Here is a 16894-nt window from a genome sequence, read left to right on the forward strand (position 1 = left end):
TCGAGATTACAGCGCTTGCAGAATAAAATAATGCGTTTGATTTTGAGATGTAATAGATTAACTTCCTCAACTTTGATGTTAGACGCCTTACAATGGTTGTCGGTGAAGCAAAGAATTGTATATTTGACTATGGTGTTCATTTTTAAAGTAGTTAACGGTTTGCTGCCTCCATATTTGTGTGATCGAATTGAAAGATAATGTGGATGTAATACTAGAAACGCGGTTGAAATAAGAACACCACATTTCTTGACTTGTGCTTCACAAAATTCATTATATTATAAAGGAATAAATGTTTTCAATTCGATGCCTAGACATATCAAACGTTTAGCAACACTTACAGAATTAAAAAAAACACTGCATTTCACACGTTAAAACTGTCCTTTGAACAGTTATCCAATGATTTTTTTTTTTTATGAATTGACAAATTATGTATCTTGACGAAGTTATCTCTAACGGATTATTTTATATGGATAGCTGTCATAACGACTTTTTAATAATTATTGTAGCACTGCAAAAACTTTTTCTGTTCGCCATGGTGATGATGGATTTTTAATTTTTTAAGATTTGATTAGTAGATTAATTAAAAAAAAAAGTAGTCTACGAAGGTTTGAGCCTCACGCGCGTATTACGGATATAGAGGACTGAATTTAACATTTGATAAAAAAAAATGCAATTTTGAAGCTTATTTGAAAGATACCCTGAGTTAGTAAAAAAGTTTTCTGGCAAATGTTAGGGGTTCGGAAGCATTCCTGACATTGCTGAAAATTATGATAGCATCAGATTGCGGGGTTGCTAGTGTAATAGGATGCTTTGTTGATTGTGCATTAACTCTTGATTGCTTGTAATACTTATGAATATTTTAGGTGGACAAAAAGGTGAACTAAGAGGTGGACGCCTGAGCTTTTCCACATTTATATCGCTGTGAAGCAACTGTAAATTCTAGAGGGAATTTATATCTGTAACTGAAACCAGTTCGATTTTGTTTGCCAACCTGGTAAAAATGTCATATTCAATTATCTTAAAGATAAATCATCCAGCTCAAACCTTTGTAGGGGTAAGAGGTCATCATCATCATCATCATCATCACCTTAAGTTTTCTATTTGATCTCAGACTTTGCTCAGAAGACTTATTATACGACACATCAAATAACAACTATGTTTCTGTTCTAGTGAAAAATGGACTTCCCTCAGGGTTTCCGGAACCTGATTCGTAGCTACCAGTTAGTTTATGAAACAGATCCTAGAACATAGATTTTTCTCCTTAAATACGTATGGGTGTTTTGTATAATTAATATTTCGGTTGTGTATTGGCGGTTGTGAACCTTGAGAAGTAAGAATGGTACTCATAAATATTCAGAATGGTTTTATTGTCCTCTTGCTGTTTTACAAAATAATTTTGTTTCACATAACTGATTAATCAATGTGCTCGTAACGAGAATTCTCCGAAACATATTGCGCTAAAATATTGCGGCCTTCAAATGCAGTCCGAGGAGCAATATGTCCTCGACTAATTGAATCAGCGGAAACACCTAGTAGAGGATCAACATATAAGCGCCATTCTCCATCAACCACATTTCCTACATTGTCGATTGTATCCGTGAATCGTGGCGGAGCGTACTGATGGTTACTGTGATTTTTCAAAAAAATATACAACACCACTACAGCCTTGACAATGTTTTCTGCCGACTCTGGTGACATGAACAACGGTGACTTCAAAATCCTCCACCGTGCGACAGTGATCCCGAAAGTGTTTTTAATTGTGCGGTGAGCAATAGAAAGCGTTTTATTGAAAATTTCTTGAATTTGTGGTAGATTCCTCCCTGGGAAGGCCAAAGTGCGGCCCGTGGTCCGCCGTGGTGCTTGGATCTCTATGATGCAATATCCTCAGCTTGATTTTCTTTTCTTTTGAATGTATGGCCGAAATGATTATTAAATACGCAAAACTCAACGTTAAATATGATCATCGAACAAAGATACATCTATTGAAAAAAATAGGCATGAGCACCACTGACTTACATCAACGTTAAAAACAGTCGACACTCCGGGTTTATTGGCTTCCTAATCGAATGCTTTTCCAAGTGCGCTTTCAGAATCAGCAGAAGTTTCTCGAACGTTTCTGGATTCATCCGAACTGACCTGACGAAGTACTCGGAGTCCTTTTCCTTCATCAGGGTGAAAGCTGTTTCATAGAATCCTTTCAAAAAACCATAGTTTAGCGAAACGAAATAAATTATGATGCGAATTACCTTCACTTTCCCGCAATTGATTGCACGGTCTCACCCACCACCGACGATGTTGCGAGGAAATATCCTGCAGATACCTCAGTTCCCGCACAGCCTGCACAATTTTCACAATATTTTCAATGCGTTCCATTTTTAACATGAACACAGGACACTGGAAACACAGGAAAACTCGAGAAAACTAGTTCAAAAAATACTTTTACGCAATGCGGCTGTCATTGTGTTCAGCCCTTTACTCATAATAAAACAAAACTAGTTCCAGCTAAAACTGTTCCCAACAACCTACGAGTTTTAACGGGACGTTATAGGAAATCAGTTCAACAGAAGATCTGATTTGAATTCCTAGATGATACAAAAGAGATTTTATAGGAATCTTGAGAAAAATGAATAGCAGGTGAATTTTAAGGAGGATTTCTCGATGAACATTTCAAATGGTCCTATCTGCTTTGATCGATTCTCTTCATCGACTTTCTCTTTTCATAACCACTGTTATGCAAACAGATTTCGCGCTAATTCTACCACATAGTTTGATAAAGGAGGTTCTTATCTAGCGTCCAAATCGTCAAATACAACAGGGAAAGGTTTTGCAGCTGAGTTATTGACGAAAGAGAAAGTCGATGAAGAGAATCGATCAAAGCAGATAGGACCATTTGAAATGTTCATCGAGATTTAATGACTTTAAAGCTGGGTTTAGATTAGGCAAGTCAAATGATCAACTCAGTTGAATTCAATTGGCTTGAAAAGTTGAGCCTGGTTCAACTTTTTTCAATTCAAGTGAGTTGATCAAGTCAGTTGAATGGCATGGTTTACACGTTCAATTCGCGTTCAAGTCAGTTGAATTCAACTGACTTGATCAATTGACTTGCCCTGTCTAAACCCAGCTTAACTGTTTTCGGCAAACAAAATTTAAACGTCAGTTTCACTGAATTTTCCCACACAATTTTCACACTTCGCTGAATGTATTCTACCGATTTCTTAGCCTTTGAGCTTAAATCAAACTTGATTAAATTTTACGACTGAGCAATCTTGTTATGCCAGAAGTACGGGAACTATGAGTAAGACGGACAGTTGATGGTTTGGCGGCACAACTATTGAATTATTGGGTTTTGCCACAGTCACTACTAGCATACGATATTTGATGCATTTCAGAATAAACAACTTGGTACGGGAGCTGTCAAATGTGAAATACCGTAAAAAAAATCTGGTATTAACAGAAAAATCCTAAGGGTGTCCACCTTAAACCCAGTTCCCCTTCGCCACAATAACGGAAACCACTTCAAAACGATAATTAGATCGAACAAATAAACAGTATTATGCATTATTTTTCAAGTAGCACCTTTGCTTTTTATTACTTTATAAGCCATTCCTCCCCGTGCTCCAGTCAGATACCGTTTTATCATTTCGGTAAATACCGCACTCAACAGTCTTTGCAGTTTTCATAGTATCCCCTCCTCTCGGATTCCTCCAGTAACGTCACCAGCGAATCGAGGGTCTCCTCTCCGGTTGGAACAATCTTACTGGCTGGCAGAACGAATCCATTCCACGAGTTACTGCCAGGTCGCAACTCATACGTGTAGGCGATTTTCACTCCCAATGTTCCGTAGGCCCAATCAACACTGGCACCGCTCGCCGGGTAGATGGCATCGTAGATGTTACCGTACTTGTACTTGGTTCCATACCGCTTCGCCAAGGATGTGACCGTGGCTTTGGCAATTTCGTTCAGGTCGTTGTGATTTGGAGTATGTGCACCGGTATGTCCGTAAGGGAACAGAAGAAGCTGGGAATATGAGTGGAATGAGATGTAGGCTTGTATCTTGCCCTTCAACGATGCAACGTACTGCGACAGGGTTTTTGTTTCGACTTCAGAGAATGCGTAAGGTCCTCCATAGGTATCGGCTTGGCAGCGATTGCTTGTTCCCTGTTCCGCCCAATGGAAGTCCCAGTTGCGGTTAGGATCAGCCCCGAAACAACCTCCTGAATATGGAGTACGAGTTTTTCTCCAAAGACGATCTTTCTTGTGGGTGTAGACGTAACCATCAGGGTTGACGCTCGGGAAGAAATACCAATCATAGTTTTCGGCAATTCCTCGCACCTTCGGATCTTGACTGGTGAGCAATTCATTAAGAATGTATGTGACCGTAGCAGGAGAAATCCATTCACGAGCATGTATACCACCTTCAATGAAGACACCTGGATTACCCGATTTGTACGAAACTTTGACTCCCTTGATCGATCGGTTCTCGAACGAATGTCCACCTTCAACGACCTCTACTTGTTCGTACTCAGTAGCCAATTTGTCCAACCAAGCGTGAATATCATCTAGCTCATGATAATCCTGGAAGTCAAATACACCCTTCGTACGCCTGGACTTCATACGATTCCTTTCCTGATCGATCGACCTCTGCATGTTCTTATCCACAATTCGAGCGTTGATTCCTTCGTTCAGGAGAGCTTCCGTAAAATCGGCCAACTTATGTGGTGCCACAACGATGTTGAACTTCGCACCGGCATGGCTACCGCTTTCCAGGAAAATCAAACTATCACTAGACTGCTTCAGCTCATTCAGCAGCTTCAGCTGGTTCTCGGACGTGGGGATAACTTCGTACACTCTGTAGTTATCATAGCGAGCAACTTCGCTTGCATACGTCGCACCGAAGAATAGACAAATTGCCAAAGCACTTCCTATCACCGTAAGCCTCATATTCCTAAGCTACCTGTTACACACTAACCTGCCCAAGGCCAGCCAGCCACCATTTATAGTACATGTCACGCATCGTAAAGTGGAAATAGTTGTCTTATCAGTCATTTCCCTATCGAAGCTTTCCCTGGACTTACTCTCGCCGAATGAGCTTGGGCACTTGTAAATTAAACCCACTTTGGAATGATCAGATGACATGGAGGGCTTTTTCAGTCTCTAGTGAAACTTATGACCACTCTCAACTTCATTGTTGATTGCGTTTCCAACCTGGAAAGGATAATAATTGCAAAGGATGATTTTCTTCGCCTAGGGGATTTTTTTACTGGACCTGGAATCGAATCCACCACTTCCAGCATTACATGCTTTGTTATGACATCGCTCTTCAAACAAAGCCATCGGAAGGAAGGTGTACCTACTGTGACGATAATTCATCGTATTTCACACGGTTCAGTGCTTAATGAGAATCGTTGGCATTTACTTTGAACTGTTATCTACTATTCATAGCGTCGGTCTTGAAAATGGCTGCGGGAATTCCTGGAGGTTTATTTCTTCATTTCATTAGTTCCCTGTCTACTAGTGTACCGTAAATGTATATATAACAATTGATGTGTTACACGCATTACACGGAACTACAGTGCGTGTCAGGACAACAGAGCCACCCCAAATCATATTGTCATTAAACAACATTGTATTTGATGCCATCGTTCCTCAGAATTACAGGTAATTTTAATACAAATTTCTTGAGATATTAGTGAATATGTAATATTGAATGTACCTCACTGAAAAACTTGTTTGACTCCAACCTTTCATAAAATGTTTCCCATAAGTGATCAGAACACACACAATTTCACAGGAAATGAAAATTGTAACATTTTACGCAAGTAAAATTTTACATACAATATAGTAATCGAACATAGCATAGTAGCGCAAATGTTGTAAAGCGATTTGACCACAGCTCCTGTTCGATATGCGCTACTTTTGCATTCTTCTCGGTACGCCTGGCAGCGCTGCACCCGATCATTACCAATATGCAATGTATTTCGATCCCACTAGCCGACCTCTGAGAGATCAATAATATCAGTTTAGATTTTGCTGTCGAATTGTCAAGCTGGGTTTAGACAGGGCAAGTCAATTGATCAAGTTAGTTGAATTCAATTGGCTTGAAAAGTTGAGCCTGGTTTACATGGCATGGTTTACACGTTCAATTCGCGTTCAAGTCAGTTAAATTCAACTGACTTGATCAGTTGACTTGCCCTATCTAAACCCAGCTTAAGGGAGAGAATGTGCAGTGTAGGCTGTTTCCAACAAGGAAGTATCATGGCGTTAGGACTTCTGAGTCGGATGGACTCTCGGGTATCGGCGTAAGGGAACAAGAATTGAGGTATATCTCGACTTGTGCCAATATGTAAACAGGTCCTCGTAGGCCTAGGCGAGTAAGAGAGGTTACACAGTCGGAAGAAGTGTTAGTTTGTTTACTAAAATGAAACATGCCCATTTTGTTATGGCAAGTTTGCTATAAGAAATGCTCCTCGTGTTTATTAGCGAAATTCACATCAAAGATTGATTAATTGCGTAGGAAATCAGTTTGGCACGGCATTTGTGACCAGCGTACACCTTCCGGTCATATGAAACAGGTCAAAAACCGTCCAAATTCGACAAAAAAAAAATTTGTTTTGAATTTCTGTATGGCAAAATAGTGAACTTTTCGTGAACATTAACGGCAAAGAACTCATCAACACTGGGAGACCGTGAGTTCCTACCCACCTGTCACTTTCCATCTCGCTCGTAGGCCGGAGGAGGTGATAAATTGACGTTCGGATAATCGGTTCCGGACATAAGAACCAGCAAGTAAAATATTCCCTAGAAACCACCCCGAAGACGAAGGTTCCGTCCATAGTCGATGACGAATGTTGCACTCGGATTTGGTAACGAAAGCGGACAACGATATCACAAATAGTGAGTTAGGTTTGACGTGAAAAGTAAATTATACCGGTTAATCAAATTTTTATTCAATTTCAGCACAACGTCGATATCATGTTCGTCAGCGTACCACGACCGGATATGAAAATTCAAACATGAGTAATGCAATGCAATGAATGCAAAGGTGGACAGATGTATCTGCAAAAGCTATCCATCCGGAATCGATGTTTTATTCGGTATTGTTTTTTTTTAGGCAGCATTGAATGCAAGGAATAACTGTTCCTGTTCGCTACGATAACCCCCCTGTTGATGTACATGAGCTCGACTTTCGTAGAGCAGATTTCGTCGCGCTGAGTCACTCGCTTGCCCAGGCAGATTGGCAGTTCCTTGACACGTGTTCATCTATTGATGAAGCCGTCAACTACTTCGCTGAGGTCGTTAGCCGGGCAATAACTGATTCTGTCCCATTGAGGAGATCCTCTCCCAAACCCGCATGGTCCAATGCTCGACTACGGAATTTGAAGCGTCTGAGATCGAAGGCTCTCCGTAAATACTGTTATACTCGTAACCCATTCACCAAACGATTATTTTCTACAGCGAGCAACGAATATCGCACATATAACCGCATTCTTTACAAAAGCTACACAAGGCGTGTGCAGGCTAATTTACGGCTTAATCCAAAGCAGTCCTGGTCATTCGTGAATACCAAACGAAACGAAGAGGGGCTATCAGTCGAAATTCACCTGGGTGATAGAATCGCCAGCAATTCCCTTGAGAAATGTAATCTTCTGGCAGAACATTTCAAAAGCATTTTCAATGACACTACGGCTTCGTTGTCCCAAGTTGCTGAAGTGATGAAGGACACTCCCAGTGATGCTTTCAATTTTTCGATTACCTCGGTTAGACCTCGTCGAATCCGCCATCAAGAAGCTGAAATTTTCTAATGCTGCTGGCCCTGACGGGATCCCCTCAAGCATCCTGAAGCGATGCTGTTCAGAGCTTACAACACCGCTTTCGAAGCTGTTCAATATTTCATTACAGCAGGGGGAGTTCTCTACGCGTTGGAAATCGTCATTCATGTTCCCGATCTACAAGAAAGGAGACAAGAGAAACGTCGAAAATTACCGAGGGATCACATCACTCAGTGCCTGCTCTAAAGTTTTCGAAATCATCATCAACAACGCATTATTCTTTAGCTGCAGAAATTACATTTCTCCTGACCAACACGGTTTTTATCCCAAGAGATCAGTTTCAACAAATCTAGCTCCGTTCATTTCTTTATGTCTTCGGAGTATGGAAGCTGGAGCGCACGTGGACGTTGTATATACAGATCTTAAGGCTGCATTTGACCTGCTTGACCACTCCATACTGCTAGCTACGGGTTTAACTCGTTGGTTCAAGTCCTATCTGACCAATCAGGAACTTTGTGTTAGAATCGGATCAGAGCAATCGGACTATTTTACAAACAGCTCCGGTGTTCCTCAAGGTAGCAACTTGAGACCATTGCACAGTGGTCCAGAAGGGTGTTTTTCAGGTAAAAAATAAAAAAGTGCATAAAGATGCAGTTTAATCAAGTTTATGTCTTCAGACAAGTTTAGATTTGAGAAAAGGCGCATCTAATGAAGGGGACGTCCATAATTTAAATCCCTTAGGACAAAAAATTAAATTTCTAACTTTTTTTCTATGTGGTTTAGAAAAATAAAATCTTCCACAAAGTTGTAGATCTTATCATTTCCACAAGCTTTGCTCAATACATCCATGGTTTAAATCATCGTTTTCATTGAGATATGAAGTATTTTTTAAGGAAGGTCCCTTCAAATCGTTTTTTCAACCATAACATTTTTATTTGATTTTTCCATGGCATACTATGTTTGAAAGAGTTTTTTCATTTACCAAAACAAGCAACTTTCTAGAATACTTCAACACGCTACCTCACAAATGCAACATGTTAAGAGTGTTTATGTGTTCAAAACATACGATATTCTGGTGGATAATTTGCAAATTGGGGCAACCAGTTTTTCAAACTAATGACGTTATCAAATTGTACGTGCTTTGATGAATATTTTCATGTAAAAATATTAGAGGTGAAGTTATTTTTCATTACAGGACAGCTAATTTAAAATCATGGTTTTTAGCTCAATTTTACATAAAATTGGCTCTTTGGCGAACTAACTTTTATACATGGTGGGTTTTGGATCAAGTTCGGTTCTGGTCACTTCCCCGGGGGCATCCGGGAAATGCCCGGAAGTGGATAATGTGATCATAGATATTAAATATGGACACCATTGATCTTGTTGTTGGATTTTGATGTATTTTGATGTGTCGGTTTCGCTCAGGTCATCTTCTCTGTTGACAACGTTTAGATTTTTCCCGCACGACCACAAATAGGATTGGGTATTGGTACATGTCGTGACAAGATCCAGATGCACGTCAAGCATGTCATATCGTGTTAACTTTATTCAACAGAATGATATTTCGTTTTTCCTTTCCTTTTGGAACAACTGGAAGCTCGATACCATTTAAGGCCCCCGTCTGGAAGTATTATTGATATTATTCCCTTGCTGGAATTTTTTAGAACATCTAGGAAAACCCGCAAAAATGAGCTGGAAAAATAAGCTAATCGAAAAATCGAAGCACACTACGTTCTAGCATAACTTTCTGGCAAGATGATAGTTGGAAAATTTTTGGGAAAATCCAACCCACAAAAAAACTGGGTTGTTTTTCCGACATGAAGACCACCCAATTCCGGCCACGTGATTGCATAGGTGTAGACACCATGTTCTATCTTTCCCCTCTGATAGCTCGTGATCTTTATTCTAAAGTACCAGATAATTATATACTAGAAGATTCGTGAGAATGTCAGGAATCTTTTGGTGTAATCCAAAGTACAATTTTCCGACTTTCCTCGCATCGTTTTTCCATTTTCATTTCATGCATACCATTTTCCCGATATACCGGTACATGGCGAACAAGGCATGGGAAAGAAAAAAAACTGTACTAAACACGAATGCGCGCGAGGAGCTTTCGGCTCACATGATTTTTGCGGACGGCTGACTGAAGCATGCGACTAGTGGTGTCGTATATTTAGCAAAATATAATTCAAGTTGTTGATAATGAAAAAGGTCATCAAGAAATAAAATGCCTTTCCCTACATCCTCCATTTCGCCCTGAATGACAATGGGTCCAAATATGCACTGGGAAACATAGTGTTCTCTGCAGGTCGATGAAACTAGCTAGGTTACTTGTGTTTTCTTTGTTTGGAGTAAACATATAAATATTGTTTGGGAAGCAATACAAGCAATAAGCAAAATATCCTCCCACTTTGATATTGACTATATAATCTATACATAAGGTATTATTGATTTCCGTATCTAGGAATCACATTCAAAACTTCATATGGTATAATTGCCAATACCTCAAAAAGCTCCGCGATGCGGATAGAGTCCCCATTGACGGTGTGATTTGTTGTAAGATGTAGATCTCACCGAGCTGATTCAATTAATAATTACGATATTACAGCCGATAATGACAAGACTTTGCTATGATGAGTTCTGAAACTTTGCATAACTTATATCAGCAGAAAAAAATGCATCAGTTAGTTACAACATAGGCAATTGCTTTATTCCAAATGTCAGTAACATTTATTGATAAAGTGAAAACATTTCTCAGCTGTTGTAAAAAGGTAATGCTTTGTTCAGAGTTGGGCACAAGGAACATTTTCGATAGCGATTATCGCTTCCGCTAATTTTCTAACTGATATAAAAAATCAGAGCAACCTGTTTTTTGAGACATTCATGATTATAATTTATAATTTTTACACTAAAAGACTCCTGAAATAATGTTGTTTAGCTATTATCGAATTATACTGACGTATTATCTCTAATAGAAGTAATAGTAATAGTTTTTGGTTAGTTTGACTAACCTCGGCAACTTTATATAGATAGTGTAACAGTCAATTTTTGGCGGATATGAAAAGCCACAATTACTTGCGACTTCGATACATATCATTCTCATTAGATGTGATCATCCCTACTTTCAGAAGAAAGAAATATTTATTTGCTTCGCGAAGAACGTCGTCAGCTTAGCGTACACTACTGTTTATAAATGTGGGGTTCCCTAGATGTTTCACTATCATGCATCTCTCATATCTAACATCAGCGAAAAGGTACTTTACAAAATTATTCTAGAAAGTTGCAAAGAATATCAGGCGTAACATTTGATAACGGCACAAACACTTTTGTAAACAAAAGTTGTAAGGCCCTTTACACGCGAACCGAAGTACACCCACGCAAACCAATACAATTATCGGAAAGGGGAAAGTGTCCCCCAGCCGATGATGTTGTTGTATTACGTGGGCGTACTTCGGTTCACGTGTAAAGGGCCTTACAAACTTGTGTTTACAAAAATTTTATCAAATGTTACGCCTGATATCATCAACATTTATGCATCATATCATTTTATCCTTCATATCCAAATCAAGGTCAGATAGGCTAGGTGATGTAGAATTTAATTTTTCATTTATGTGTTCCCGAACTTATCCTTGGTAGTGTACGAACAGAAACAGTGCAATGACGTGTACTAAAACCGAATATGAGCAACAGTTGTTCGTATTTTCGATTTTCATAAACCGGACCGACGCATCGATCAGTTTCAGTCTACAGCATGATGTGCTCCTCTCTACACTTGTCGGTCGGGAGTACGTAGACTTGTAAATATGATGGTCAGCATTCTTATGTTGAACCGGCCTTCTCCGTTTCTTATGAGATCAGAAAATATTTTCCAAGTTTCCGAGAACGCCAACTAACCAACTCCAGTGATATGTAAGAAAAAAAATCCGTGATTTCAGTACCTTCATGTGGTGTTCAGCATTTTCGCGGAGAAGCTACCTCCCCAATACTTGAAAAATTGTTCCTGTGAACATTCCATAGATTCAGAATTTTTTTTTACGAGTTTTTCGAAATGCCAAGCAGGCTTGCTTCCACTCACTTGCTATAAAAAATTGTTTTTCGAAATTATGAAATCATTAGATATTATAATGATAGTAAATAGTTGTAAGTCACAAGATAAGGTTGTAAACTAGGTGTTTGAGACATAAAACCTGTCATTATTGCTTTCAGTGCGTCACAATCAGCGATTTTACGATTCGTGAGCGCTCACTCTGAGTGAACGCTCACGAGTCATAAATTCGCTGATTGTGACGCACTGAAAGCGAAATTGACAGGTTTTATGTGTCAAATACATACCTTCCAACCTCTTCTTGCTTCTGACAAGTACAAACTTTCATAAAAGCATCCAATGATTCCATAATTCCGAAAAACATTTTTTATAGCGAAGTGAGTGGAAGTAACCCTGGCCAAGTGACCATATTCTTTGATATTTATGTTCAACTGCCGGTGATTTCAGTGAGAGAAAATTAACCTCCATGTGGGTTCAGCATTTTTAACAGAGAACCAGCCTTCCCTGATAGTGAACCTTGAATAATAGGTCCTAAGGTCATTCATGAGATCCTGAAGTATTTTTCCGAGTTTTCAAGGGACCATTCAATGATATTTGAGTTCCCACACCGCTGTTTTCAATAAGAGGAAATTATCCTAAATGTGGGTTCAACTTTTTCATGGAAAACTGACCTTCTCCGATGCTGAACCATGAAATAGTTGGCCATTCCTGAGATCCAGAAATATTTTTACAAGTTTCTTGAAATGCTAAGGAACCAACTTCATTGATATTTGACTTCAAATACCGGTGATTTTAGTAAGAGGAAATTTACCTATATTTGTATGGAGAATAGGTCTTCTCCTATACTGAACCTTATAGAAAAGTTCTTATGACCAGTCCTTGAATCCGCAAATATGTTTCCAAGATTTTTGAAATGTCACCAATTGCAATGATATATAAGGTTAAATCCAGCTATTTCTACACAGGGGAATCAAATAAGTAGAGATCAATATTTTTATGAAGTTCCTCCCTTGTGCACCTTGAAGTTATATTTCCTGTGGCCATTCCTGACCGCTGGATTTTTTTTTTCAAGGTTATTGAAATGCCAAGGGACCAAGTTCAATGACACTTGAAATCAAATACCACTGATTTCAGTGAGAGGAAGTTAATCTAAATGTGGGTTCTGTATTTTCATGGTGAATAGGTCTTCCCCGATACTATACTTTGAAGGATAGTGCCTATGACTATTCCGGAGATCCGGAAATATTTTTCAGAGTTTTTTTTAATGTCAAGGGACTAACATCAATGCTAATTATATGAGTTTAAACACTGGTGTGTTCCGTAAGATAAAATCAACCAAAATGTGGGTTTTGCATTTCCATGGAATGCCGGCATTCCCTGATACTGTACCTTGACGAATAGTTCCTGGGATTCAGATATATTTTTTGAGTTTCTTGAAACACCAAGAGACCAATTGCAATGATATTTGAGCTCAAACACTGCTATTTGCAATAACAGGAAATCATCCTAATTTTGGGTGCAGCATTTTATGTAGGCCTCGCTTAACTCAGTCGGTAAAGGCGCAGCTACAAAGCAAGACCATGCCTGGACGTCACTGGGTTCGATTCTCGGTCTGGTCTAGGTTTTTTTTTAAGTTGGAAAATATATCGAGTACCCTGAGCATAGAGTATCATATTGTACTTCCTACTAAATTATACAATGCAAAAATGGTACCGGCTTCGAAAGCTCTCAAGTGTGGAAGTGCATATAGAAATCTAAGTTGAGAGCACGCAATAAGCTTGAAATGCGAACAATAAGAAGAAGATTTTCATAGAGAACCGGCCTTTCCTGATACTGGACCTTGAAATATAGTTTCAAGGCCATTTCTGAGATTTGAAAATATATTTTCGAGTGTTGTGAAATGACACGTGACAATCTGCAATGATATATGGATTCAAATAAACACAAAAAAACATTCTGAATTTTACTGGTGATATAAACTTCCATTTCACGTAAACTAGCTACTTGCAAGAAACGTTGCTTACAAATATGGACAGTTGGATAGAACAAATGGAATATTTCATTTCATGTCTCATAAATTTACACGATCTATAATGTAAACTTGTATGATATATGACACTCCATTTATGTACATCATAGTAACGGTTATTTACATACAATTTACATTTTACATACACGTGAATTTAACGAATTATAGAGTTTAGCATATTCATATACATTTACGATATTTGACAAATCTCAGCTAATCATGACATTCACTTATTGCAAACAAAATTAATGAAAAAACAATAGTACTGCAGTCCTGATTATCACCTGTGCATCGAAGAACTGAGTATGATTGTACAGCTTTCTCCCGAAGAACGTATTGCCGACTGTGTTTTACCCACCGCTTTTACTCGGCGGATTTTCAACCAACCGCTCTGATTTTCTGCGAGTGGCTAGTTCTCTATTGACACTACTAACATGCAAAAAATCATACCAACTGGTTGAAAACATGCAGAAAAAGACGTGACGTTTTTCCCCATATCATTTCCATGACATTTACTCTGGTTATGACACTATTTATTAACAAAATTGACAGACAATGTTTATAGTGTTTATCAAGTTTATCTAGTGAATATATCATGATCATCTATAATATAATGAGCAGATGTACCTTCTCAACAACAGAAAATCACCTACTTGTTAAATAAAAGCTAATTATGATCCAAAACTGCAAAGCAGGGAAACATATTTATAAATATTTTTTTTTTTTCCTTCGGTTTGTTTTTTCCGTCGTTCTTGTTTTCCGTGCTGAGCACCAAAACTACCGACGTACCAGGAAGGCAGCTCCCACACCTGGACCCTACCTATTGACCCATCAACTCATGAACCGGGGACCAACGGCTTTACTTCTCTTCCGAAGGAAAGCGTGATCAGAGATGTTATGCCTCAGAACATCCCGGCGGCGCCGACTGGGATTGAACCCAGGCCTGTTGGGGTGAGAGGTAATCACGCTTACCACTACACCACCGGCGCTGTTATAAATAATTATTGATTTAAATTATTAACAACGATGGAATAGAATGGTGGGCTCGAGTCCCGCCAACAATATTTTGTTTTTTACTATTTTCTCATGCATACATTCATGCCCTGCTCATCATATGTTTCACACTGCCGTACTCTAATAGAACTATTTATCAACTCTATGTTTTCATCTTCTCATCTATCGTATAAAAAAAGGCACTTTAGTCTGTTATTTGAAACTAGCATCTTCAACTATGTATATGTAACATGTGTTTTAATATAATATGTAACAACAGCTATCAGGAAAATGTTTTATCTTATATACGAGATTTGTTTGGAATAATTTCTTTCGTTCGATAACTATGGGAATTTGAAACACTTTTATTCCATCAATAATTTGAAAAATATAATATATTGGTAATTAATTGTTAATACTTAAAATATATCAGTTATATAGTTTTTCTTTGAAACACTGTGATAAATTATCCATTTACGAATCTCAATTGTCAAAACGTTATTGTTTACTAGGCATTAGGTCGTAAGTTCAATCGTAGGCCCGTACCGTACCTTTGTCACTATTTTTTCTTAAATAAAAATAAAAAAATCGAATCAATCTCTAGCGATTGCATAATTTCCATGTTTCTTAAGTTAATGATTATGATTATGATCAATCATTATTCTAACGATAGTTCAATTACTTCGGAGTAAGTCAAAGTATTTGCTTTCAAGAGTCTTTACAGACACATACGATGAACAGGGTATGAATGTGTGCATAAGACAATAGTAAAAAAAAGGTATTGTTGACGGGACTCGAGCCCACAAATCACATTCTGTCCTTGGGCGTATTACCAATTCCATTCCATCGTTGTTAATAATTTAAATCAATAATTATTTATAAATATTTTTCCCTGCTTTGCAGTTTTGGATCATAGTTAGCTTTTATTTAACAAGTAGGTGATTTTCTGTTGTTGATAAGGTACATCTGCTCACTATATTATAGATGATCATGATATATTCACTAGATAAACTTGATAAACACTATAAACATTGTCTGTCAATTTTGTTAATAAATAGTGTCATAACCAGAGTAAATGTCATGGAAATGATATGGGGAAAAACGTCACGTCTTTTTCTGCAGGTTTTCAACCAGTTGGTATGATTTTTTGCATGTTAGTAGTGTCAATAGAGAACTAGCCACTCGCAGAAAATCAGAGCGGTTGGTTGAAAATCCGCCGAGTAAAAGCGGTGGGTAAAACACAGTCGGCAATGCGTTCTTCGGGAGAAAGCTGTACAATCATACTCAGTTATTCGATGCACAGGTGATAATCAGGACTGCAGTACTATTGTTTTCTTCATTAATTTTGTTTGCAATAAGTGAATGTCATGATTAGCTGAGATTTGTCAAATATCGTAAATGTATACAATGTTTGCATAGATGAATAACCACCGACCTGAACTAGGAATCGGACCCAGCCGCCTCCAGAATGGAACTATGCTAAAACGGACTGATCTAAAGAAGGCTCCGTAGTATTATCTCTATGAATATGCTAAACTCTACAATTCGGTAAATTAACGTGAATGTAAATTGCCTTCACAGTTAAAAAAAGTAGTGAAAATAACCGTTACTATGATGCACATAAATGGAGTGTCATATATCATACAAGTTTACATTATAGATCGTGTAAATTTATGAGACATGCATGAGACATGAAATATTCCACTTGTTCTACGCAACTGTCCATATTTGTAAACAACATTTCTTGCAAGTTGCTAGTTTACGTGAAATGGAAGTTTACATGCATGAATGTTTGCATGCATGGATGTTTACATCACCAGTAAAATTCAGTATGTTTTGCTGTGTTCATTCATATATCATTGAAGATTATCACGTTTCATTTCACAACACTAGGAAATATATTTCCGGATCTCAAAAATGGCCTTGAAATTATTTTTCAAGGTCCAGTATCAGGAAAGGGTGGTTTCCCATGTAAATCTTCTTCTTATTGTTCGCATTTCAAGCTTATTGCGTGCTCTCAACTTAGTTTTCTATATGCACTTCCACAGTTGAGAGTTT

General features: G+C 38.2%; 1 protein-coding gene across 1 annotated transcript; it reads right to left on the reverse strand.

Moving 5' to 3' along the window:
- Positions 1-3341: 3341 nt before the first annotated feature.
- On the reverse strand, positions 3342-4976 carry LOC135709094 (zinc carboxypeptidase A 1-like). The gene has a single exon (XM_065231291.1). The coding sequence runs from the start codon at positions 4939-4941 to the stop codon at positions 3658-3660; it is 1284 nt and encodes a 427-aa protein (XP_065087363.1). The 5' UTR covers positions 4942-4976; the 3' UTR covers positions 3342-3657.
- Positions 4977-16894: the final 11918 nt, after the last annotated feature.

Source organism: Ochlerotatus camptorhynchus, unplaced genomic scaffold, assembly GCF_037179485.1.
Source record: "Ochlerotatus camptorhynchus isolate MF236.1 unplaced genomic scaffold, CSIRO-AGI_Acam_v1.1 ptg000349l, whole genome shotgun sequence".
NCBI classification, from domain to species: domain Eukaryota; kingdom Metazoa; phylum Arthropoda; class Insecta; order Diptera; family Culicidae; genus Ochlerotatus; species Ochlerotatus camptorhynchus.